The sequence below is a fragment of the Tubulanus polymorphus genome, chromosome 3 (assembly GCF_964204645.1).
Source record: "Tubulanus polymorphus chromosome 3, tnTubPoly1.2, whole genome shotgun sequence".
Taxonomy (NCBI): domain Eukaryota; kingdom Metazoa; phylum Nemertea; class Palaeonemertea; order Tubulaniformes; family Tubulanidae; genus Tubulanus; species Tubulanus polymorphus.
This window is the reverse complement of record NC_134027.1, coordinates 7,552,560-7,578,363: the sequence shown is the minus strand read 5'-3', so window position 1 is coordinate 7,578,363 and position 25,804 is coordinate 7,552,560. Positions and strand designations below refer to the sequence as shown.

Sequence of the window (25,804 nt, the reverse complement as noted above, 5' to 3'; positions counted from 1 at the left end):
TTATCAATCAGCACAGTGTGATTCACCCGGTGGTGCGGGCGCAGGGCCTATGCCGGCCGCGCCGGCCCAGGTCTATGAACCCGATTTCACCGAATCCTCAAACGATGTATACGGTAAACTATGGTAGATCCATTTGATTTTTCAAAAGGCAAAAAACGGAACACGAACCACAGATTCAGACAAGATAATGGAAATGTCACGCGATGCATGCGCAGGGAAGTGAGTAAATTTAGCAAAAGTGCGAGACCAGTTATTGGCGATAAATAGTACAATATTCACTTTCAAGGTCGTTGATCCATTATTTCCGGGTTCAAAAATTCATCGGATATTGGGACCTTGATTATTGATAATTTACTTACTGTGTGTTATATTACCCCTTCTGTGCCAAGCCATAAAATCCTTCTAAGAGTGGGTTGTTGCATTTTGCTAACATATGCGTTTGGGGCTTGGCTCCTGCTGGGTGGTATCTGTTGACATGTTGTAGTCTAGTAGTTGTATGTGTAGTAGAGTAATGTCTATTTCAACCTGACTTGAGAGCATTCCGAGTGGCCTAGCTCGCTCATTTTTGGTAGTACACACCTGATGATAAAGATCTTAGTAGGACCAGAAAGGACTGGCAGTAGACCTAAATCATCATTTTTAATCCATTGTCAATATTGTGTAACTGTGTAAACTGTATTGCTATTGAAGGATATCCAAAGGCAAAAAGTGTTCACTGAAAGGGGTTAAATGAAGAGAAGTGACTCCTTGATTTAAAAGGTTAAAACAATATGTTTCCATGCCTACACACCAAACTTCAGTTGACCAAACTTCACTGGATATCCTTCAATAAAGTTTAATGAGGATTAAAAAACAATGTTAAAGGTCGACTGCCTGTCCTTTCTGGTCCTATGTAGACCTTTATCAGACCATTACCTAAAATGAGCGAGCTAGGCCACCCGGAATGCTCTCAAGTCAGGTTGAAATAGACATTAGTAGGCCTTCATATTGATCTGATGTGGCCGTGGGGGATTTTCACCTCAGACATTATAAGATTAATTAACATCTTTCTATCTAGATAAAACCAGTTCCAATTACTGAATAATCGAAAGTCATCGAAAAAACGCAGTATGCCGACCGACAATTCTGGTGTTTCTAAAAAACATAAAGCTGAAGACCAAGCAGTCACCAATTTCAGAGAATATTTAAGATGTAAAACGGTTCATCCAAATCCTGACTATGGTATGAATTGAATTATGACTATTTGAGCAATTCACCGATGCAAACATTTCTTACCTGATAATTAGCTATGGATTTCTCATTTCAGAAAGTGCCGTGATTTTTCTACAGAAAATGGCCCGGGAGCTAGATCTGCCTTGCTCAATTATCTATGTGAGTTTCAGATATAGATGACTCCAGTCGCATTCAACCAGTCCTTAAAGTGTCCAGTTTGTGGCACTTAATATACCGGCATATAATGAAGTGCTCGTAGGGGTCATGATGGAGCGTCATACCACTGGCACTAAGGTTTTTCTTGAACAGTCGCATTGAAATTTGTATTTGAGCTCATTATATTCATAATGACTGATATATTGAATAGGTAACTGGTAAGGAACCTGTGGTGATTATAACATGGGAAGGTGAAGATCCCTCGTTACCATCTATAATGCTCAATTCACATATAGACGTGGTTCCCGTCTTTCCAGTAAGTAGATGAACGCTAGAATTAATAAACTTCTATCAAATTTGAATAACCAGCGCAAAAGCTGTTCAGAAAAAAGACTAAAGTTGAAATTGTTTTTCATCCCAAAGGAACATTGGGCGTGTGATCCTTTTGAAGCTAAGAAAACTGAAAACGGTGATATAATTGCACGGGGATCACAGGATATGAAATGTGTTGGAATACAGTGAGTTAAATTATAAAAAAGCTCAATCTTTGTTATATTGGTTATTGTATTATAGTTGAAATTATATTACCTGGTTTTCCTGCTAGGTATATCGAGGCTATTCGAAGACTGAAAGAGCAAGGCAAGAGATTTTTACGCACAATACATATGACATTTGTTCCAGGTAAATTGTATTAATCAAAAGGCTAAAATCTTGAATTAGTTCTGTTATTCGATCTTAATTGATTCAAGACTAAGTGATTTCTTTCCACAGATGAGGAAGTAGGTGGCTTCAAAGGAATGGCAATTTTCGTTAAACATGAACATTTTAAGAATATGAATGTTGGTTTTGCTATGGATGAAGGTGAATTGAATTGAATCAATTTTCATGTTGACCCAATCTGAAGATTTTCTTGTTGTGTTGTAAACTTCACTTTTTCAAACTGATTTGATTGAACTGGCTAACCATTTGCTTGTATCTGAGATAAGTTTGTTAAACTCTTATATTTAGGGCTTGCATCTCCCACCGACGTTTTTTCTGTGTTTTATGGAGAGAAATCGCCATGGTGTACGTAACAATGAAAACTGTTTAATTCATTCCCCACCGTTGGGAGATCTAGGTTTTGAGAGTTTTGGTTCACATTTTTGCAGGGATAACTGTGACTGCCCATGGTGATCCCGGACATGGTTCAAGATTTATTGAAAACACTGCTGCTGAGAAAATTGTAAGGATTTCACCCGAGTTCTATATATTTAGTTATATATATTGCCATATATTTTTCTATAAAGTACATATCATTTTCATCAGCCATTTTGTATCCATTTCAGCACAATGTTATCAATTCGTTCATGGCGTTCCGGGCAGATCAGAAGAATAAGTGAGCATTTAACAATAAAAATAAGCTGGAATCAGCATGATATTTCCCATTGGATATCTTAATAATATGTTCTACATATTTTCAGGCTAGAAAGTGACCCTAATTTGACAATTGGAGATGTTGTATCTGTTAATATGACTATTATAAAGGTATAATACAAATGTCATACAATAGAGGCTTATTTTATTAAAAGTATATTTTCATACATGCATATACTACCAGTACAATGAATAGACTTTAGTAGCATAATCACACACAGAAAACTCTGTTTTCTGTTTCTATGTAGGGAGGTGTACAGCACAATGTAGTTCCAGCTGAAATTTCCGCAGGTACAGTATCTGTCAAGTCAAGGAACCCACTTCAGGGCATACATACTCACTTATTTACACATACTAATTCCAGCATTCGATATGAGAGTTCCGCCAACTACTGATTTAGTCGAATTTCAATCTATGGTCGAGAAATGGGCTACAGATGCTGGAAAAGATGTGAATTTTGAATGGAACCAGGTATTTCTAGTGTTACAATATCAGTGCAGTTTTCTGAAATCAGTTGCCAGTAAATACTAGTTTCTAGTAAAAATATTTAGATCATTTATCATATATAGAACAGCATATTTAGCTTCAAGACAAGCAATAATGTTGAAAAGAGTATTGTACATTCTTTGGTCATAGATAAGATTTTAAAAGATTGATATTGATAACATTTTGCTTTTCTGGTTATTTTGCAGCAATGTCACACGCAAGTAGTAACACGGACTGATGAAGATTATCCATGGTGGCATGCATTAAGTTCCACTTGTAAGAAAATGTAAGTCTTTGTGAACTTCTTGCGTTATCTTCAGGTTTCATTTTGCACGGAATGGGAGTCGGCCTTTTTAAAAAAACACTGATGTATATTGTATAGTGAGCGTTAGTGTCTGCCTGTTTATAGGGATTTGAAGATAAATAAGGAGATATTTTGTGCAGCTACTGACTCGCAGTTTTTGCGTGAGGTATTTATGGCCTGTTTTATTCAATTAATAGTTTATTCTTTCTTGTGATATGCTAATTAACAGGGGTTTGAAAATAAGAAAAGAAGTATTTCCTGCAGCTACTGACAGCCGGTATATTCGTCAGGTATGACTAAAAAGTGCATGGCCTTTTATCCAGCCTACTAATTGAAAAATCGAATCTACAAATGATCACATCAGGACTGTTCAAAATGAAAATATTTGTACCTTATTTCACTAATTTGAACCCCTAATTACCCTTAAGCGCGTAAGTATTATGTACGTAGAAGAGTTTGAAAATTTTCAACCCTCCTTGATGGCTATGGTACTGGTTATATATTCTGATTTATTCAAATATGCTATTGCTTTTCATTATACAGCTATGAATAATATATTAATTAATAATTTGCTTTGCTTAGGTGAATGCCTATTTTATGCGATGGAGCAGTTATCCTCAATATATCAAACTTTTATTCTCTCTTCCAGGTCGGTATTCCAGCGCTTGGATTTTCTCCAATGAATAACACGCCCATATTGCTCCATGACCACAATGAATATTTGAATGAAGATATTTTCCTGCGGGGTATCGACATCTACTGTGACCTGATTCCGAAACTGGCCGGCGTGAAACCATTTACTGATGAAAACTAGTAAATTGATGGCGTAGGAGCGGTTGACTTGCATAATATTCGAAAATATAACTAAGCAAACAGTATTCCTTGCCTAGCTATCTCAGAGAAAATAAACTGTACCTCTAAATTGTTTTGTGTTAAAGCGTCTGAGTCAGAAGATTAAAGATAATCTAAAGAAACTGAAAAAAATGTTAAGAGGCCAGGGCTTATGGGATAAATTGAGAATAAGACAGATTGTGTCCGTTAGGTTTTGTGAAGTTTGATGTATATTGAATCAATAGAAGGTATTTTTGATGATTGGCACTTGTCTTATACTAGAATATTTTAACGAGTACTTCGGATATGATTATTTACACATTTTTCAATTTATTACATCATTAGTTCAAGGATAGAAATTATGAAATATATTACTTATCATATATAGATAATTTTGGATTTTCTTTGGTTTTTCTGAGGAGGCGCTAAGGATAGATTCTGATGTTTTTAGCCTATTACATTAGTATGCGTACTAATTCGAAAGTCCTAGGAAAAAATACCAACATCTATTTTTGTTGATCTCATTCGGTACATAGTACTCCACAGCCGTCCCATTTTAACCTTATGTCCCCATTTGTATATTTACGTACGTTCGAAATCTTTTCCTTCCTATTGAAATAATTCGATATTTCATAAGATTCATAGGTTGGTTTTAATTATGCGATACGTGTAAATCATGTTGATTATATAAAAGCTAGGCGTCAGATGAATGTAGCCTGTAGTGTAGGCAAATTAGCCCGAGAAAATGATAATGATGGACAAAGTCAAAAAACAAGGTCCAACCAATTCAATTCAATACATTCCCTTCTACCTATTCTGGCCAACTTCATCATACTATGGCTAACTTCATCATACAGGTAGGACACTCGATATGTGTCCTTCCTGTATAACATGGTTTCACAAAAGGATTCGAACCCACAACCTCTCGGTTGTGAGTCAAACACCCTAATCCACCAATAACCATGCCACAGGACAGGCAATGAATGATACATTTATCATTTATTGCCTCTGAATAACAAGTCAGTAGATGATTAAAATCCGAGGAGAGGTCCGATCTGCAAATGCATCACTTTGTGCCAGAAAGAATTCCCCTAAACCCTTCCCTGTCCGTTAATTCTCATATGACCCTTTTTTGCTTCAATTCCCCTGTGGCCCCTATTTCTGAGAAGACTCTACTCTTCAAAACTTCACAAAGGAAAGGAACACAACTGGAAGGAGAAGATTGAGAAGAAGAAGAAAAAGAAGATGTGAGGTGGTTCATCTACCCTTATTAGCTGAACTTGATATATAAATGGATGAAATGTATATCATTGCAGAAAAGTGAAATATCGAATGAAACATGGATGATAAAGAAAAATTGTTATCCAGTGCAGAAGGCAATGATATATCAGACAAAGCGGAAGATAATCTGGGATGGCGGGCACCATCTGCTCAGAATCAATCTGCCGAAACTGTGGCGCTTTGTGATTTTCAAGTTGTCGATGAAAACACAGATCCCGGTGTTGTTCGTAGAGCCAAAACTCCTAGCGGAACCAGTACACGCCCAAAGGTTTGTTGTAATGAAATACTCTTCTTCCATTTATTGCCACATTCACACCACTTTTTGTTTGTTGCTGCCGAATTTTTCTTTACCACTGGAGCACTAGGAAAGGTTGATTTTATGTAGCATGCTGAAAACGCTCTCTTTTAGACTTCATCTAGTAAGAAAAAATCAAAGAGCGCCAGCGCTAGCCTGGCTGAATCAAAAAAACGTGGACGTCAACTTCGGTCGTCGAAAAATCAAGGAGGAAGAACTCTTTTCTTAAGCACTGTAAATACACCTCACCCCACCACAGTGGCACTTTGCCATTGCATTATATAATAAGCATGTTGTGAATACCTTTCATAATTTATCTTTAAGTCTTTAGATGATTTAAGCAAATCTTTTAATTTTTCAGGCTATGGACAAACGGAAAGATTTTCCCTCTGAGTAGGTTTTTCATTTGACGATAGCTTCCTGCCTCCAGTTTCTTCAGTTAAGGAAGCTTTGAATTATGAATATTTTTCAGGACCGGTCTAGTATATGACGAGCAAATGGCTGCATATCATTGTCTGTGGGATAAAAACCACCCCGAACGTCCAGAAAGAATTACAGAATCTTATAAACGTTGTGTAGAGTATGGACTAGTAAAACGATGCACCAGATTAGAGGTATAATTCATACATGTCATTTTTCATCATAACACTATTCCATTTTAGGTTTGATCTCATTTTGGTCAAATATATATAACAGATGTATGACTTGGTTGCTGTTTTGTCCATAAACTGCTAGCGGTTGTTGGCGAATGATCTGTTGTATCTCATTTTTTTTTAGTCATTCTGACATGAGCTTGGTTAGGTATTTGCTAATTTGTGCTTCCTCATCTAGGAGGCTACAAATCTCTTTGGTGATCCATACTACGTTAAAAAAATAGTCCCGTCATTCGTACTTTATAAATAGGGAATTGTACAGATTGATCAAAGGTTTTGTGAACAAATTACGATAATTTTACAACAGGCCGAAGAAGCATTAGAGGAGCATTTCTTGTTGATTCATAGTCCGTGTTTATTAGACCTGGTACGAAGTACCCGTAATATGAACTTCGAGCAGCTAAGTGCAGTCGCTATGAAAATGGATGATGTTTACTTTCATAAAGTGAGTTGTGTGGCTGCTGTACCAGTCATGTGACTCCTCAACCATTCTCTAGTCTAACCTCAGAAAAGCTACCACACCTTTCTCCATGAAGTCAAAATGTAACAATGTTTGATTGCAAATTGAACTTTCTCATCAAATTTCTAATCAAAAGGCTTTTAAGCCCACTTGGGACTTTAGTCCTAGCGAGCTTTTGCATTCCCTTTCTTCACCTTTTCTCTGTCCATTCATCCATCCGTCCATATTTAGTCAACTTGGCACTTTCATTTTCAAGATCATTGGCTTTTGCATACGTTCACAAGGGGATATTGAATGGTGAAATTACGCAGGATTTCCATTTATTTTGGGATCTATGCATATTTTGCTGTAACTTGATATGTTCCATGATTGTGATGAGTTTCATGTGGAAGTTTCTGTATTTGTTCACCAGGAGGTGTTAGATATTTAAGATTTCAGATTGTCAAGCATTTCAGACCTTCGGACTAATTTCCAAGTGGGCATGGTGTTCCAGGACCCCTAGTTCTCTGAGGAGTTGTTGTTTTTCCAACGCACGTGCAATGTAGTGTTGTAAGATATATATTCTAATCTTTCTTTACCTACCAAGTATTCACATCTACAATCAATTTCTTTGAATTTGTCACTTTTTGAAAAAAGTTTGTCCATTGACAAATGAGTTCTTTTGGAAACTACAGAAAAGAATTTGAACAAGTTTGAATGAAGTTGATATACGTTTCATGTGTCTGTGGACCCGTGTAATGTCCTTCCCCTATTTCATATTTTATTTCTCTTTTAACATCCACTGTTTTATTTAATGATGTTGTTCCACAGGTGAAAACTGCTGACCTCTGTAGTATACTCTTAGGCCATGATGAAGAAATTTACGAATTGGTGAAAAAGTCCTCAGAATTGAATGAAAATGATTTAAAACATGAATCGTCACTTTTTGATTCTGTTTATTTTCACAATGTGAGTCATGCCTTCAAAACAATCATCTGAATCTGATCGTCACTCAAAATTCATCTTGCTGCAACCTGAAATTCATATTTGACACCTGCTATCTTCATGAAGTCATAAAGCCTGTTAGTCCAGGTTTGGCTCAAGAATCCAGTCCTGACAATTTGGATATCCATGCTTACCTATAGATATCAATCTATGTCCTATATCTGGTACTGAGATCCGATTATTTTTGTTGGGTAGAGCCATGTACCTTCATTAAGTGTCTTTTTATGTGCTTACTCTGTGAAATCATAACCTATAGTATATCTGCTTATAGTAATTGTTCTTATTTACATACTAAACTAACCAAAATATATTCAATCAATCGATAAATTCTAAATACTGGTAATTAATCGTGGCAATAATAGTCAAGTCAATCAATGAAGATCTTTCAAAATCGGAAAAATCATAATTCTATGAAATCCCTTATTTTCTTCGTTCAGTTAATCATTAGTAATCTGCTCTGATTTGCAGCATAGTTTCCAAGCTGCGAGTTTAGTACTAGGAGGTATCATCAATATAGTGGAACAAATAGTTGACAGCAAGGTATATATATCTGACATACACAAATTATACGAAAATACAATGTATTATGAATCATACTTACATCATTCACTTCATATTTGCAGGTGAAAAATGGTCTGACAATTACAAGGTATGTACCGTATATGCTTTCAATGTGTATGTACCCGTATTCAAAAACAAGTGTTTCATAGATTTTTATGCATCTTTCGTTTCAGACCTCCAGGACATCATGCTATGTACAATGAATGTAACGGTTACTGTTACTTCAATAACGTAGCAATCGCTGCAAAACATGGGCTAGAAAACCTTGGGCTACAAAGGTAGAAAAATTACATCAAAATCTACAGAAAGGTTTTTCACGTCTCTCAGTTGCAATTGGATGATACATTGACAGAGAATTTGCATCACTTTTTTTCGCAGAATATTGATAGTTGACTGGGATGTTCATCATGGGCAAGGCATACAATACATGTTTTATGATGATCCCAGGTTAGTGTACCGGTTATACTTTCAGAATTTATTTGCAATATATGAATTTGTCCAATTTCTTGTTACCAGTCTTACCGGGTAATGGAAATTTCATACATAGAAGCTGATCGTCTTGCTTTTCAGAGTGCTGTACTTTTCTATACATCGATATGAACTCGGATATTTCTGGCCGAATTTGAAAGAATCCGATTATGACCACATCGGAACTGGCAGGGGTATTGGGTACAATATAAACATACCATGGAATAAAACAGGAATGTCTAATAGTGAATATTTAGCTGTTTTTCACCAAATATTGATGCCTATTGCATATGAGGTAAGCAAAAAATATTAATGAATGATAAAGTGATCCACATTTCCTAATTAACACATTGTTGACAGATACGTTTCATGAATATTGGGATATGTTTGATTGTAGATGAGTGTATATCAGGCTGAAAAGGTTATATATGTTGTTTTTTTATAGTTTCAGCCTGAGTTAGTACTAGTTTGTTCAGGATTTGATGCAGCTATTGGATGTCCAGAGGTATACACTAACTTTATTTTTTTCTAATCTTTAGTTTTGTCCTGAGATTGTTCTTGTTAGTGCTGGCTTTGATGCAGCAGTCGGTGATTTGAAGGTACATTTTAAGATTGTTGAATGGACCTCCCGCAACAACATGCTCCTGCATTCAAATCCATTTACCATATGAATATAAATCTTTCAGGTGATGTGATGTCCTCCCTAAGTCAATCAAAAAAGCTTTTTATTCCTTCCCAAAAACCATTCCTTCATCACCAGCCCAATCAAGTTACAGAATGGATGTCTACCATGTATATCTTAGTATCCACTCTGGTGGTCATTTTGTATCAAATGACATTTAAGTAGCTTACTAATCATTAATGTTATGATACAATACATGTATTGTATTGAATATTCATTTGACAAATTCAACAAATTGAATATTGTTAGAGAAATATATTTTCAGTCATATCGGCCTATATGGGACTACCTCTTTGACTCATGAAATGAAATTGATTAATGCATTTTTGTGGTAGGGTGAAATGTTAGTCGAACCAGTGTGCTATGCGCACCTTACTCATCAGCTCATGTCACTAGCAAACGGTAAACTATGCATCGTTATGGAAGGAGGATATTGTATTAAATCATTGTCTGAATGCGTAGCGTTAACTCTGAGGACTTTACTGGGCGATCCATGTCCCCCACTGAAATCTTTGAATCCACCTTGTGAAAGGTAAAATCAGCATTGTTATTACCTCGTCAAAAACCACCACTGGTTATTTATTGCAAATACTTTTTTATTAAAAAGACCTGAAATATTTTTTATACTAGTGAAAGTGAATTTGTTTCAGTTATCATAATAAAAGTTGCTGATTTCATTTTCAGCGCACTTAAAACGATATATAATGCATTGAATGTATTGCGTCCGTACTGGAAATCATTAAAGATGCAAGGAATTTGTGATAATGATCGGTTTTCAGAAATAACTAGCAGCAATAATGCAGACCTATATTATGAGAGGTAATATAGCAAGCACTCATTTATTCAGACGTAGAAAATGTTACATATTTTCTATCAAAAACTCAATTGGATGTTGTTTATTTTTAGAATGAATGAAAAGTTTGACGAATATGAAATTTATGATTCCTATCCATCCCTTGATTCTGAAAAAGTAGCACACTTTGATCAAGTGATCGATAATGTGATTCGGCAGACAGATCTGACCAAGGCACCGAATCAAACTTGTTTTGTTTATGATGAAAGAATGAGAAGACATAAAGATCCTGTGAATCCGTGAGTCATGTGCCTTTGATTCTGTGCTCGGTTGACTTTCTAATACTTATATACACCTAAATCATGCCTGAAACTTATGCCAGATAAAAAAAATACCATTTTCAGAGGTCATCCCGAGCGACCGGACCGAATTTCACGTATATTTACCATGCATGAAGATTTCAATCTAGTCAATAGATGTCAGCGTCTTCCAGTAACTATCTATGGATTATTTGTTCAACAGTCAAATCCCGCATTCCACTGACGACATCGATGATCCTGGATTATGATTCTGATTTCAATTCTAGAGTCGTTCTGCAACTGAAGATGAACTCTTGCTTGTACATTCTCCAAGCCACGTCAAAAGAATGAAAGACACTAAAACCTCAAAAAACAGTGATTTGAAGGAAATGCAGCTGCAATATAATTCTATATTCTTCAATCAGGTACCGGTAGTATTATGCATCGTAGTTGGGTGATTAAATGTTTGACCCACCCTAGGTATGAATTTGTTGAATTTTTTATTTCTAATTTCAGGATTCATATGAATGTGCTCTATTAGCTGCTGGGTGTCTTTTACAAGTTATAGACAATGTTTTAACAGGAAAGTCACAAAACGGAATTGCAGTAGTCAGGTATATGCGTTTTCTTCTATTTACTGGTAATACTTGTTTTCATTAGAAATACTTTGTAATAACTTGATATTGGATATTTTTCAGGCCGCCTGGCCATCATGCAGAGGACGAATCAGCCTGTGGTTTCTGTTTGTTCAACAACGTTGCAATAGCTGCCAAATATTCACAGAAAAAATATAACCTTTCACGGTACAGAACATTTAACATCCAAATTAAGTATTAATTATCGGGCTCATTCAAGTATATTCATTTTTTGATTCAGGATTTTGATTGTTGATTGGGATGTACATCATGGAAATGGTATACAACATATGTTCGAAAGAGATCCGGGGTCAGTGTTTATTTCATTAATAAACTGTATCTGAATCAAAGTTAACATTACTGATGTAAAATCAAAAATCATATTTTTGTTTACTAGTGTGTTGTATATATCACTGCATCGTTATGATAATGGAACATTTTTCCCAGCATCGGAGGATGCAAATTTTGATATGGTTGGAGTCGATGAAGGGGAAGGTTTCAATGTCAATATTCCATGGAATAAGGTATTTTACTTGGTTGATTTGCTACTATCATTCCAGCGCAATCCTTGATATTCATTCATGCGCTAAGTTACATTTTTCAGCGTGGTTTGGGTGACTTTGCTTATATTTCTGCATTCCACCACGTCGTTATGCCAATTGCATATGAAGTAAGTTCCTGTTTCGACTTTTGAATTTGAAGCGATATGAAAATCTACTTGCTAACAGTTTGTCATTGTGAACATTTTCAGTACAATCCGGAATTAGTCATTGTATCTGCTGGTTTTGATGCAGCTCAAGGGGACCCACTGGTAAATAAAAGGTCCAAACTGTGTTTAATTCTGAGCATTCTTGTCGATTTTGCAATTTCCTTCTATTTCAGGGTGGATTCAAAGTAACTCCTGAGGGCTATGCTCATATGACCCACATGCTAATGGGTCTAGCGAATGGGAAAGTGATTCTGGCTTTAGAAGTAAGGCATTTTAGACATCCGATAATCATGTGTGTGGCATTGCAAAGATCAAACATTATTATTTTTTGATGCTGTTGTAGGGTGGCTATAATCTACAGTCGATATCTGAATCAATGGCAATGTGTACTAGCACATTACTAGGCGATGCGTGCCCCATTCTAAACCATCCTGTGATACCATGTGATAGGTATGTTGAAAATGGCAGCCTGTTGTTTTAAAACATTACATATGTCTTCGTGCGAGACTATTTTTTCTCCTTACCAAAATCTGCTTTCACTGGGTAAACAATATCTGCTATTCAAGTTCAGTATTTGAATATGATCAAATCGTTAGCCTTTGTTTATAACTTGTTTACTTTCAGCGCTGTTAAGACTCTTCAGCAAGTTTTGGATACTCAACAGAAGTATTGGAAATGCCTCAAATACAGAGGTTCGTTCAGTGTCGCATATCTGGAAGACTAATAAATTCAATTTGCGAAACAGTCAAAACACGAACTGATTGTGTCATCATTAGTATAGTATAGTATATATTTATTACTCATCACAGTTGTACAGACTGGTTTGATGGGAAACATAGTTTTACAATAGTTTTACAGAGCTATGAGAAGATTTTAGTGCTCATTAGTGCTATGAGAAGATTTTGTTGTTACTTGTAGTTGATTTACCAGCTCCAGTGAAACGTAAGAAAATGGTCCGAATTTCGTCTGATCAAGACTCGGCGGTCAGTAGTTCAACAGATGCATGGGAATCCTCAGTTGCATCGGCGGATCAAAGGTATAGCCTCACAGAAAACATCAAAATAGAAATCAGAATATAACGTAGTTTGAGCTAAACTCACGGTCAATTCATTCATGTACTTAATTTTTCAACTTTTTCTAGTACGGACGAATTTATTCATGCAATGGATCGTCTCACCTGTAAGTAATCTTCCTCAAATCTTTTCCTTCCATTAATCACTTGAATCCCCTGGTAACTGTCCATACATTGCGATAATCTGCTTAATTGAATATTTCTAGTGGATAATAGGCAAGCAGATAATCAAATAGGTAACTCGGACATGGGAGCAGCTGGTGAAGTCATCTCATTTGATATCGATGATGGTGGTATTCGAGTTGATAATGATGACGAACTAGAGGGTGCTATTGGTGGAAAAAGTAGTCCAGTAATGTCTCCTTCAACAACGATCAATGGTTTAATTGGACAGATGTGTGTTGAACATGATGTAAATGTAAGTACCTCAAGGAATCTTGGTGCAAATTCATTCCGTTAACTATGATTGAAGATTTCAATGACTGAAACTGAAATGTTTAAACCCTCATTGTAGATAAAATCATTATGCATTTCATACAGGAATTACATGCAGTTGTTCCATTGTTATGGTGTCCACATTTATATGAAGTGCAACCCGTGCCTGGAGCGGGAATAGATGTGCGACAATCTTGTATGGATTGCGGCGATCCAGCGGAAAACTGGATTTGTCTTGTTTGTTATGATGTAAGTACCAGTAGAACAATCATCTCAAAAAGCTCGTACTTTCTAGAACATCCAAGTGGCTGTCATTGAAACCTTCTATGTTTCTATGTACATGCGGATTACAATCTATTTTCATAATCTATGTGATGCTTTTTCCAGGTACATTGTGGTCGTTATATAAATGAACATATGTTAATGCATGGATTATCAACGGATCATCGTGTTGTTCTAAGTTTCTCTGATTTATCAGTATGGTGTTATGGCTGTGATTCCTACGTACACAATGAGGTAAAATGAACAAAACACTTGATTTCGTTTTCAAAAATTGAAGGTTTTTGTTTGTGTATTTACTTCAAAGCCCTCTTCATGGCTCTTTAGTATTAAGACTGCTAACATTTTCATTTTCAGTTGGTGATTCCTGCAAAGCGAGCAGCGCATATCAGTAAATTTGGTGAGGACATACCTTTGTAGTTATTACATCTATAAATGTAATTTAAAGATGTAAACTTATCTTATCATAACACTCTGAATTCAGTAATTACTTGGAGTACTTCAAGTTCTTAATTTTGGTAATTACTACTATTAAGTTTGGTAATCTACAGTAAAATCCAACAATACAGAAAAGAAAATTGAGTCCGAAAGGTATGCTTGCACAATAGCTTACCGGTATTTCTTTCTGTTTTGTTGGATTTTATTATGTTCATGCTTCAACATGGGCAGAGTGTTTCATCAAGATTTTTAACTTTGGTATATCTGATTTTGTAATGACATGTTCTACTGAAAATACTTTGCAAACTTCTTACAAAATAAAGGTACTTATGCATAATTTTGCCTAATTTTATTTTATGTGATCTAATTGTTTCCTAGTGAAATTATAGATTTGTATTTGCTGCACTCAAGGTTATGATTACAACACATGTTCAATGTTTGATGTTGTTAAGGTCAATTGTAATAAACTATCAATATACATGTACAACAATAATGGATTGTATTTGCTACAAATTCGGATCTTCGAATTAATAGGATTCGAGTTGAGAGGAGTCTACTGTATACTCGAACCTATCTCTGTGCAGCAGTTTTCTTTTTCCAATGAAGAGAGAGAATGAGGAAGTTGTCACCAAAAGGTCTAGATCCCATATGAATCCTTTTCTAGTGCTATGTTACGCAATGATATATTCTTTGACTCTACCGAAATTAATGTGAAAGGGCCATGGAAGTTAGAGTAAATGTTCCTGCTTGACACAGCATACTGATCAATGATGAAATTAAAGAGGCATATTTACTTTATGTATTTAATAATATTCATTGTTTTATTATGTAAGTGTAAATAGTTATTACAATTCATTTAAAATAATCACAAGTAGAGCAGTAACAAGATTTGAACAGGTGTACAATTATACATTGTGTAAATCACTAAAATTGTTCACAATGATATTGCCTATATCCAGTAATAATAAAGCACCTTGATACAATGAGATGACAAATATTCTTTCTTGAATACAAATCTTTCAATTTCTCACTTAACTCATCACAAAGTAGCACATATACATAAAAAAGAAGCCATTTACAAACTATTTTACAGAAGTAACCCGACTACAAAAATGTTAACTGTAAATATTTGATTGAGTTGACCCACAGAATTGGGTAGAGATTTTCTAGAAAAAGTTCAATGGCGTAGGAGGTTTACAAGTTGAATTTATTAACTTTTCAAATCGAATCTAGTAGAATTATGCACCTTTCCGATATGCATCGAAATATGTATGACTGTTTACTCTTAGAAATATCTGGTTACTTCCAAGATTCTTTGAAAATGACTAGTGCATTCTGTAAGACAGCGGTAACATAGTATTTGTATAAAATCATTAATTCAATCACTAACAACTGCACTGGTTGGAAGCTTTTTCATTCTCTGCTGTATGGCCCAGACGTATGTTATGCTGTGATTCGGTTGAGTCTTGATCGATATCCCCAAATAAAGTCATTACTTCATCGAGTAAAAATCTAAAATTTAACAAATCGTTGCGATTACCGGTACTTCGGCACAGGCCAATGTCAAAAATAGCATAATAATTTATTGAAAAAGATAGCAAAATGACTAACTCACTTCATTGCTTCATCGATCATGAGTCCATCTTTGACTGAGATTTCTGTCCAGCCAATAAAATCATGTTCTTTACATAGATTTTCTATTTCTACTTGTTCAACTTCACGATATTGTAAATCACACTGAAATGAGAGAGTTGGTATTAGCTATGTTAGTGTTAACGCCAATCTGTTCAACCGTTCTTTGACTTCTCAAATACATGTAATTCTCCAGTTTCCTAAAAATGACTTAATCAGTTGCCTTTCTACAAATGTTTACCTTGTTAGCTAAAAGAATGCATGGTACTAAAGATCCATCGGGAAGCGTACACTTAGAATCCAGATCCTTTTTCCATGTGATTGTATTTTCGAATGTCTTTTTTTGGGTGAGGTCAAACATTATCACGCATGCGTGCGCATCTTTGTAATATACTCTTGTCATCGACGTGAATCTCTCTTGACCTGAAATGTAGTCATTTGCATTAATTCTTAAGAGAAACTAGCAGTCTGAAAAAAGGTATGACTTGAACAATTCTTAGTAAGTTGGAGGTTCACATTACCTGCTATATCCCACAGTTGCAGTTTAAGCGTTTCATTTTCGCTCCATTGCACCACTTTTAATGCAAAATCAACTGAAAAGTTTAGTAATACAAAAAATCTCATCAAATGGTCAGATTTACCTCAAAAATAAAATATTGACCATCGGGCCTACCTCCAATGGTTCCTTTATAATCTCTTCGGAATGTGTCGTTTACGTAGCGCTGAACAAATGAAGTTTTCCCCACTGTTGGATCGCCGATAATTATCAATTTCAATAATCTCTCCATTTCATTCACTACGTTATGTTAGTTATATCTACAAAACGATGAATCAAGTAAATGAGAACAAAATAGCGGCGTCGGACGAGTTCCAAGCTGCTTGACGAGTGACAGTTCAGTTAAGGAGTTACACTTAAGTTGAATGAAATTAATTATCATTTGTCGTCGCTAAAGAAGTAAAAAACTCAAGTCACCACTCGAGAAATCAAGCAGCTTTTGGTCACCTTGTTGTGGCCGATGCATGAAATTATTACACGGTTGTGATAGTGGAAATGTTTTTATTCGGAGGCTGCCATTTTGAAATGTCACATGATATAAAGTCGTGCTAATGACTGCAATAACCAGTCAAATCCTCACTTGCCAAAGTCCGTATCTTGGATCGAATCGACAATAAAGATCAATAGTAGGGTAAATCTAATTGGGACAAATAATTTTATTCAAAAATACAGAGATAGATAAAGATAATATGGCTGTGAACTTTCAAGAGCGAAAGTGAACTGGTTTAAAAGATGAGAGAATTAGTGACCAATATCTTATTTCTTCAGTAACTGGCACTAGCGGATGTCATGGTAAAAACTTGTTTGCGTATATTGGCAACTTCTTTCCTTAACCTAAAAATAAAATTAATTTTACATTAACACCTGTTCGTGTAGAATAGGAAGAAAAATCACTTTTTTTTCAATGAACCTTTATGGTTCTACCTTTTGATTTCATCGTGCCAATGAGATGCAGCTTCTTGTTGTGTCAGTGTAAAAATTTCTTCACGAGTATACTGAGATAAAACCAGGATAAAAAATAGAGCATTAGTGAGCAGGATAAAAGCCTCAATTTGTTAAATTTATGGAATGGATCGATACTTACTGCAATGTTGCTTGCTTGCCTTCGGAAATTGACTCGTCCACATTCATCTTCATGCACTGGACACAGTTTCAATGACGAAGACACTAGATCCTGATTTCGTGGATCGGTAGGATCCCATTGTTTGATGATGATTTCAATGACGTATTCTGGAAGCCATTTATTCTAAATAAAGCATTACTGGTTCTGATCAAGGCCCCAGTTGCGGTCATGATTTCTTATCCAAAAAGTGAAAAATATTTAACTGACATGATTTGTACGAGCCTGACAATCTTTGTCGCACCAGCAATAATCTCTTGATCTTAGGCCTAGTCTATGCGGTCTCAACCTTAACTTAGGATCCACTGTTTTGCTACAAAAATTAAAACACCCATTCAAATATGATAAAATCCTTCTAGGGATGTCAATTGAATGACAACTATCTATTTGACTTGTACTTTTGAGACACAAACCGTTGATCAAACGAACTTTGAATAGCTATTTCATCATCAGTCGCATTCTTAGATACACATGGTACGAATTTGATCTTATATCTGTGTGACTGAACAGGAGGTGAATATCGCGACATCAGATCATCTACACTAGCCACAATATGATCCATCTGAAATGATGAATTAGCAGAATTATTCAAATATCAAGCATTAACCTAGTGGCGTTGGAAAAGTAGTGACTGCAGGCAATAATTTACTGAATGATGTTTTTTTTCGTTGAATACCACGTTTTTGAAGAAATTAAGTAAATTCGCCGTGGCAATATTTATAACCTGTCCAAAATCGGCATTTGACGGCAGCAATCAAAAATTGCTTCCAACGCGCCTCATGTATATAATTAATCTGGTTGAAAAGGTGATCACCATGAAATCCTCTGCTTTATCATAAGTAATTTAAAGAAGACTAAATTATACAGATTTCTAGGCTTTATAGTGAAATTTGATCTTGATAGGAGTACCTGATATTGAGTTAATACCATTCCTTTCACAGACCCATCATCAACAATTCCCAGATAAACTGTGCCACCAATTCCACTATTCAGAAATCCATTTATCGCCCTGTAATAAAAAGTAAAAGATAATTACCGGGTACATAAGACCAGAACTCTATTCTATTTTCAGATATATCTTTAGACTTCTATTTTTACAAATGATCCCATATGATTGGGTTGGTCACATACTTCGATACAGGTTGACGACTCGGGCGATCAGTACCAGTTTGGAAAGCCCAGGGTGGAACTTCCTCAGATGTGAAATTCTTATGACCTTTAAACTCATGTGTTGCGTCCTCTTCAAATGGCACGACTGTGTTACTAACGTAATATTTTTTAATCTTTCTTCTCGAGGATGAAACATCATTGTTGTTGATTCCTTTTGTAAAATCCATGAGGAGTGTACCCAGTTCAGTTATGAATTTGCCTAGCCCAACATTGTCAGTTGGCTGCGTGAATATAAAAAGGGAATGTACTTAGGCCTAGCAAAGCAGTTACACCAACACTAATGCGTCCAAGATAATCATCATGAAATGTGAAATTAGCACGTCCAACAATGATATTTAATGTAATTGATTGAACCGTTTACGCGGAGAGGTGCAGATCTGCACTTTTACCCGATTATGAAACTAAGTTACTAATATGATCCAGATATAATGAAATCGTGTCAAGTTCCTGTGGTTTGACCAATTATAATTCACTTAAAATGCGTTCGAATCTTGGCTTTTTTGATTGCCGCTCGACTCGACGACCTTGAGAAGACTGTAATTTACCAGTTACGAAGTGCATGGAGATTTTTGTTTGAAAATGGCGACGGTGACTATCACGGACGCCTGGGTTCGCGACAGAGTTCAGTTGAAAACTGACAATTTAGGTACGTGTTTATCGCTTATGTTCAGTAATTATGAGAAAAAAAGCACAAATCTTTCTCTTCTAGGTTCATTTTTGGATAGTTCTGGTCACCTTCACCGAGTCGAAACAAATTTTTAAAAAAAGAGAAGTCAATTACAATTCAAATGTACTTTATTTGTATCCCGTTTCGATTTTCATCACGCCTCGGTTCATCAGAAATATTTCTCCCTCATTCCCTAAGTCATCCTTTATAAAGCCATATTAGGCTGGGTTGGAATGACGGTCCCCCAGTCTGACTCTGAGTCCTACTTGGGTTCAGCTTATAAACAAATAGAATGCAATTAATCATAGGAAGTGGCAGCCAGATCCGGTTACGGACTTATAAAAGAAATTTTGCCGGATCCATATATTATATAACAAGAAAATCATTTTATTGGGTTTAGGGTTAGGATTTTGATTACTGTCAAGAGGGTGAGAAGAGGGTCCAGAGAGGGTTCCGTTTCACAACTAGGGATAGGTTTACGGTAAGGTGAGGCTATATGTAGTTAAAACATTCAGTTGGTTTTCAGCGAGCTCGGTGGTCTTGTGGGGAGACGCTGCACTAGTAATTTACTGGCCCGGGTTCGAGTATCGCTCTATCTGCTCTATTTTCTCAAACTCTGTTCTCCACACTTCCTTCGAATTTTCTAAGATGCGCACCTCTCTGCGCATGCGCGGAATAAATCAGCCAATTCACGACGATATCCGACAAAATATCCTTCAGAAGTCGGTGACCGGATCCGGCAAAATAACCACAGCCTTAATTATATGTCGAGTAGGTAAAAACTTTGCCATGAATATACATTTGGGCTAAGTACAGGTCTAACAATCATAAAGCCAAATGATAATGTCATTCCTTGATAATGGTTGAAACTCTGATTTTACGAGTAAATTTTAACATTTTGATATTTTTGGATTCTTTTTCAGAGGATGTGCGGTCATTAACATTACCGGGTACCTACCATGAAAAAATTAGCCTGCTAGGAAACGCTTTTAAGAAATTCACAAGATTGAAGCAACTAGACCTCTCAAGAAATTGTTTAGAGTCACTTGATGTAAGTACAAAAGTTAAATGGTCATAATCATGGATGAGTAAATCTTGGATTAAAATTCTTGTTTTTCTTTCCTCAACAGGGTATTGATCATCTTCAACTTCTGGAGAAACTTAATCTGTATCCTTCATTCATCGATCATATTCTGAAAATAAAGAATGATTTTGCTTATCACTTGCTAGATGAAAAAAAGTTCATTCTGAGGGTCGTACATGCGTTAAAGTTTAATATTCTATGCTCTGTAACAAAACTCAATTATGTTTTTATATCTTAACTCATTGGCAGCTATTACAACAATATCGACACATTGGATGAATTGTATAAACTGCGAAGTAATCAGAATTTAACTGAACTGGATTTACGTTTGAATCCAGTCACTAGAAATGAACCAGATTACAGGCTGTTTCTTATACATATGCTGCCAAATCTGAAAATGTTAGGTAATGGAAATTTTGTTGTTTGCAATATAGTACCAGTTTCATTTTGAGGCTATATACATGTACAATATAGGGCCTATTTCTTGATAAACTCGTGCAAAGTTACTTTAAAATAGGCTGTATTGCGTCAAATTGCATATTAACGCAAGAGACTCCCCATCAAGCCTTGACTCTCTACCATTACCTTGGATTCAGGGCTCTAATAATGTAAATATGTGGATGAAATATTGATTCGAATATTTCATTGATTTCTGTTATTGTTTTTAGTTATTGCCCGTACTTGCATTCTAAATGTTGATTTAAGAGATTACCAATAGAAATGATCTATTGTGTGGACTATTGTTTGTTCAAAGCTTCTTGAATGGACATGGATTCAATATTAAATAGGCTGGTAGCTTTGTGAATATTTCATTGTGCACAAGTGAGCAGTGAGTGAGATTAACTGCTGTACTTCTTGATATGCTCCGCTTTGATTATGATAATCTCAATAGCCTTACGGTGACTGCATTTTAGAGGAAGATTTAGCCCGGATTGAATGACTTTAATAAAACACTGAGGATTGAGAGAGTGTTAATGATTGTTTCAGATGACCGCTCAGTGAGAGATGGCGAACGTAAAGCAGCACTGATTCACTACAGTACCGACCAGGCGGTCGAATTCAAAGACGCAAAAATGGAACAAAATCAAACTCCCTCCAAACAGAACAATCCAAGGGTGGATATGATCAATAACATGAAAAAAACATCAGCTCTAGATGATGATGATGTCGAATTGTTGGATTTAATCGCTCGAACCGGTGGAATAAACATGTCTAAACCTCGCGAGATAACTGGATCAAAAGCCGATATTCCAGAGATAAAGGTCTACTCGACCGATCGTAAGTCCATGTTCTAAACATTTCATTGCTCAATTATGCATCGGCCATTTTGTGTACGGTGATAATATTTTACAGAAATTCTTCAATTGGAGAAAAATCAAGACAACATCCGGTATACCCCACCCATGAAAGACGGTGAGAAACCTGAGAAGGTTTGTATTTTTCTAATGCGGGCTATTACCATTTTCTGAGGGTTGCAACAAAACAGCAAAGTAAACCATTTTTAGCGTGGTGTGAACGTGAATTTTATATTTTCAGCTTGTCGAAGAAGGGAAAAATAGAAAGAGAACGACTTTGGGGACGCAACCTGCTGAAAATGGTTAGTATTATTTTCAACGTAACTCGACAGTCATGTCCTTTTGATTTCCCAATAATCGATTAATATATTAATCAATTTATTCAGCTGAAGAGAAGTATCCTCATATCACAAGCAAGACAACTCTAGGTGACATTCAACTACAAAACTGGGCTGAACTTGCGAAAGTGAAAAATAGGTTAGTTTTAAAAGAGATCAGATTATGTAAACAATTATCCTAAGCCAAATCTATCATAATTTCCGTTATTGAATTTTATGACAAATTTTAGAGATGATCCAAATTTAAAGTTCCAAGACGAAGCTGATGCTTACAATAGAGTTAATGTCAAAGCAGAAGGCAATTTTACACCTCATCCAGGTAAACTATCAGCTCCTCTATTTCAAGCTATACATAACTGCTACAAATGTTACTCAACATTATTTTGAATTAACATAAATCTTGACAAATTGACTTAAAATGTTTTGATTTTAGGAGCTCCAATCTCGTCAATGCCACCGACGTTCCCAGCCAACACTGTGCCATACCATCCTGCAGCATTTCCTCATTATCCAGAACAGTTCGCCTCACTACCGCCAACTGGAATGCCGCCTTATTACCAATATCCTAACATCGGACCACCACCTATGATACCACCATATAACACTGAGGTAGGTTGAGTCTTCTCATTTTATACTTGTTGAAACGTGTTTAAATTGATGTATCTGTTACTTGTATCTTGATATTTGCAGGTATCAACTGGGCCTGCACCGGTGGATCATAAAGCACATGGTGAACCACTTTCTGAATATAGTAGTTTTCTGTATCAGATCTGTGATTTGGTCGATAAATACTGGAATGGATCAAAATCACTGCATAAACATCCTAAATTCAATGGTGAGTGAATGGTTACCAATTTGAATAGACGGTACATTGTATTAAACTATGAACAAAACAGTTGTAATAGTTATTTTGCTGTTTTCGTAGTTATGGCTGATCGAGTCATCAAGGAATTTTTAGCACAGGCAGCGCATCCTTCAAATGATAAATTGAAACATTTACAAACTCGTGTGTCGCAACTTTCAAATGACAACAGCACATTGAAGGAACATTCGAGGAGTACTGCAGATGACAGTCGTGAATTGAGTGATAGCCTTGATCAAGCCAAAAAAGATGTGGTAAGTCAAGTAGTGTTGGTATTTTGATTCATGTTTCAACTATTTTGGGCCATTTTATGGCGAGAATTTGTTCTAGGGGAGACCCATATGTCTGTAAGGTAAATGGATAAGCTCACTCAGTTCTTGATCTTGTAGGAATGGCTAAGACATCAACTACAGAAAACGATTGAAGAGAATAAAAACTTACAGAAAAAGATTAATGAACTTGAGTTATCTGCATCAACAACAACTGCTACTCAGATAACTAACTCCTCTGTAGCTACTGGTTAGTCAGTTTTTAATAGTTCAGCGGTAACAATTTAGCAAAAATATGTTTTGATTGGTACATATGTATTTTTGAAAATCTGTTGAATGATTTGTCCTGGTAGGTACAAACTGTATCAATAAGATGATTGAATTTTTGTTGCAGATGAAATTCAACGACAAAACCAGGGTTTGCAACAAGAAATTGAAGTTTTGAAAATCCGTTTGAAACAATATTCGAAAATGCAAGAACTTGCAAATATGTTACAAGAAAGTCACAAGTATGTTACACATGAACAAAACCTTATCTTTTTGAGTACATCAAGTAATTTCAACTTAAACTTTCAAACCTTAAATCCTTTCCAGATCTTTGGTTGAAACTAATGACCATCTGCTGCGAGAAATCGACGATAGTAAAAAGCGCCACCACGCAGACGTTCAGCAACTTCACTGGAGCTATAATCAACTGAAGAAAACGATGACATCGCAGATGAATTCATCAGTTGAGAACTCTCTCATTAATGGTCATTAGTGCAGTGCACATCTACAGAGGATGAGACATAAAATCCATTATATCGTCATTCCTAGAATATGTGTATATGGGCCGGGTGTGCGTAAATGGTTATTGACGCTGCATGCATTATCCTTAATCAAGATCGTTGAACATCAGTTGTCTTGTTTAGGCTGCATCTTTGCATGTGTGCTTGTAAGAAGAAAAATGATTGCATCCGGTGATTGAAGATTTTAAATTCCATCATGGAGGTTTTATTTCTTAAACTAAGTATTATTATATTCTTCCATTCCCACCCCCAACCATTTGATGTTATGTTATGCCTATGAAAATGTATGTAATGGTTTGAATTTCTTGTAAGCAGTAGACTCTACTTAAACTTCATTATATGTTTATCAAAATTATTATATGAGTCTATTATGATTAGTAATACCAACATTTGCATTTTATATGTGTTAATTTCTAAATCAAAATTTGTGGCAGAGAATGTAACAGTATTGAATACCAAGCACTTCATTTTGAAATTGCATTTTTGACTCCCTCCTGCTCTGCATTCTATGAAATACCCGTACTGCAATGTAAGATGGGTATTGAGTCTGAATAATTGTGAAGTGGCAGGGAAATCATATGGTCAAATATAGGTAATAACCGGATGTTCACACTACGTTTAGAAGTATATTGTACAATAGAATACAGAATATATATGTACATATGTATGAATTGTCATATTAACTAAATCTTAATTATCTCAAAGAATTCCGGACCAAAATTACTAAGTGGTGTACGCGCATGTGATTTGTGGGTAAAATTTCGAAAATCTTGCTCTTCGTATAATGTCCTGAATTCGTGATTACAAAAAGTCCATTTTAGTCCAACATAAGAAATTGTAAATACATGTAGTAGCATGCATATCGACGAATTTACTGAGCTGCAACTTTATGTACAAGAAAATATTACGTATATAACCAGCTGGACTGGTTACCTTAAATAACGTTATTATGTATCTAATGGTAGTACTAGTGGTAGAGAAGTTGTGGATGTGTCATTTTTTCAAACGATGATCGTGTAGTTTTAGAATTTTGATTGTACATGTTGTATTAAGTTTTCACTGTTTAGTATTTTCGATTACTAAAAAAGATATACAATGTACGTAAGTTCTTTGTAACATTCCAGTTTATCAATTGTAAGAAAAGTGTAGGTCTCGACGTGCCTTGTTATAGTGAGCAGTTTTGTGGGAAGAGGCTATAGGTTTATTTTGTGTTGTGCCGTGTATAATAGCCTATTAGATTTGATAAATAAATGAATTTATATCGTAACTAAAATTTGTTCCTTTTCTCATCCGAAGAATGACCGGTTATTGCTGAGAATCTGCTGGTGGTAGCACTGATCTCCACCCATCCGTTCACCTCATTGATGATACAAAACTTGATGAAAGTAAGGGCACACGTCATGGTCTTTTCACATGCCGGATTTCGAAGAATAAGTACAGTGGAACCTCGCCACAACGAACTTCTCTGGGGCCCTGAAGTTCCTTATATACAGTATGAAATAATTAGAATTTTCCTATTTGGGACGAAATTCTAGGTGTAATAACCGATAAACAGGACCGTTTGTATCCAAGGTCGT

At 35.7% G+C, this 25,804-nt stretch overlaps 5 protein-coding genes across 11 annotated transcripts; 3 read left to right on the top strand and 2 right to left on the bottom strand.

Moving 5' to 3' along the window:
• The first annotated feature begins 122 nt into the window (after positions 1–122).
• Positions 123–4,752, top strand: LOC141902001 (aminoacylase-1-like). Of its 5 annotated transcripts, none has more exons than XM_074789624.1 (16): positions 123–219; positions 1,058–1,221; positions 1,307–1,371; positions 1,580–1,684; positions 1,792–1,886; positions 1,973–2,049; positions 2,140–2,229; positions 2,377–2,433; positions 2,517–2,590; positions 2,694–2,743; positions 2,829–2,892; positions 3,030–3,072; positions 3,146–3,252; positions 3,474–3,553; positions 3,801–3,861; positions 4,221–4,752. In XM_074789624.1, exons 2-16 carry the CDS (start codon positions 1,110–1,112, stop codon positions 4,383–4,385), a joined length of 1,245 nt encoding a protein of 414 aa, XP_074645725.1. In that variant the 5' UTR covers positions 123–219; positions 1,058–1,109; the 3' UTR covers positions 4,386–4,752. The 5 variants fall into 5 exon arrangements, with proteins under 5 accessions (XP_074645725.1, XP_074645724.1, XP_074645722.1 ...); XM_074789623.1 differs by lacking the exon at positions 123–219 and adding an exon at positions 298–408; XM_074789621.1 differs by lacking the exon at positions 123–219 and adding an exon at positions 298–494.
• Positions 4,753–4,974: 222 nt separating this feature from the next.
• On the top strand, positions 4,975–15,287 carry LOC141901997 (protein deacetylase HDAC6-like). Of its 2 annotated transcripts, none has more exons than XM_074789614.1 (32): positions 4,975–5,047; positions 5,719–5,951; positions 6,093–6,212; positions 6,340–6,371; positions 6,451–6,592; positions 7,902–8,039; positions 8,544–8,615; positions 8,699–8,724; positions 8,810–8,914; positions 9,015–9,083; positions 9,207–9,399; positions 9,644–9,703; positions 10,122–10,318; positions 10,471–10,605; positions 10,693–10,878; positions 10,984–11,071; positions 11,166–11,303; positions 11,395–11,492; positions 11,577–11,681; positions 11,755–11,823; positions 11,911–12,037; positions 12,118–12,183; positions 12,265–12,324; positions 12,396–12,485; positions 12,566–12,672; positions 12,847–12,914; positions 13,141–13,258; positions 13,364–13,401; positions 13,501–13,712; positions 13,835–13,978; positions 14,117–14,245; positions 14,366–15,287. In XM_074789614.1, exons 2-32 carry the CDS (start codon positions 5,742–5,744, stop codon positions 14,426–14,428), a joined length of 3,405 nt encoding a protein of 1,134 aa, XP_074645715.1. In that variant the 5' UTR covers positions 4,975–5,047; positions 5,719–5,741; the 3' UTR covers positions 14,429–15,287. The 2 variants fall into 2 exon arrangements, with proteins under 2 accessions (XP_074645715.1, XP_074645716.1); XM_074789615.1 differs by lacking the exon at positions 9,644–9,703 and adding an exon at positions 9,550–9,609.
• Positions 15,288–15,322: 35 nt separating this feature from the next.
• On the bottom strand, positions 15,323–17,166 carry LOC141902000 (ras-related protein Rab-7L1-like). Its single transcript, XM_074789620.1, has 6 exons — positions 17,082–17,166; positions 16,752–16,894; positions 16,600–16,671; positions 16,320–16,501; positions 16,062–16,183; positions 15,323–15,958 (listed from the first exon to the last, which is right to left on the bottom strand). The coding sequence occupies exons 2-6, from the start codon at positions 16,864–16,866 to the stop codon at positions 15,832–15,834; spliced, it is 618 nt and encodes a 205-aa protein (XP_074645721.1). The 5' UTR covers positions 16,867–16,894; positions 17,082–17,166; the 3' UTR covers positions 15,323–15,831.
• Positions 17,167–17,173: 7 nt separating this feature from the next.
• Positions 17,174–19,436, bottom strand: LOC141901999 (schlafen-like protein 2). Its single transcript, XM_074789618.1, has 8 exons — positions 19,398–19,436; positions 18,886–19,145; positions 18,664–18,763; positions 18,168–18,316; positions 17,965–18,067; positions 17,719–17,880; positions 17,559–17,629; positions 17,174–17,468 (listed from the first exon to the last, which is right to left on the bottom strand). Exons 2-8 carry the CDS (start codon positions 19,089–19,091, stop codon positions 17,399–17,401), a joined length of 861 nt encoding a protein of 286 aa, XP_074645719.1. The 5' UTR covers positions 19,092–19,145; positions 19,398–19,436; the 3' UTR covers positions 17,174–17,398.
• Positions 19,437–19,441: 5 nt separating this feature from the next.
• Positions 19,442–25,471, top strand: LOC141901998 (centrosomal protein of 72 kDa-like). 2 transcript variants are annotated; one of them, XM_074789616.1, is made up of 15 exons: positions 19,442–19,570; positions 20,515–20,642; positions 20,722–20,759; positions 20,925–21,079; positions 21,663–21,953; positions 22,029–22,105; positions 22,212–22,272; positions 22,357–22,447; positions 22,539–22,627; positions 22,742–22,917; positions 22,999–23,143; positions 23,234–23,424; positions 23,560–23,689; positions 23,834–23,948; positions 24,034–25,471. In XM_074789616.1, exons 1-15 carry the CDS (start codon positions 19,504–19,506, stop codon positions 24,197–24,199), a joined length of 1,920 nt encoding a protein of 639 aa, XP_074645717.1. In that variant the 5' UTR covers positions 19,442–19,503; the 3' UTR covers positions 24,200–25,471. The 2 variants fall into 2 exon arrangements, with proteins under 2 accessions (XP_074645717.1, XP_074645718.1); XM_074789617.1 differs by lacking the exon at positions 19,442–19,570 and adding an exon at positions 19,903–20,362.
• Positions 25,472–25,804: the final 333 nt, after the last annotated feature.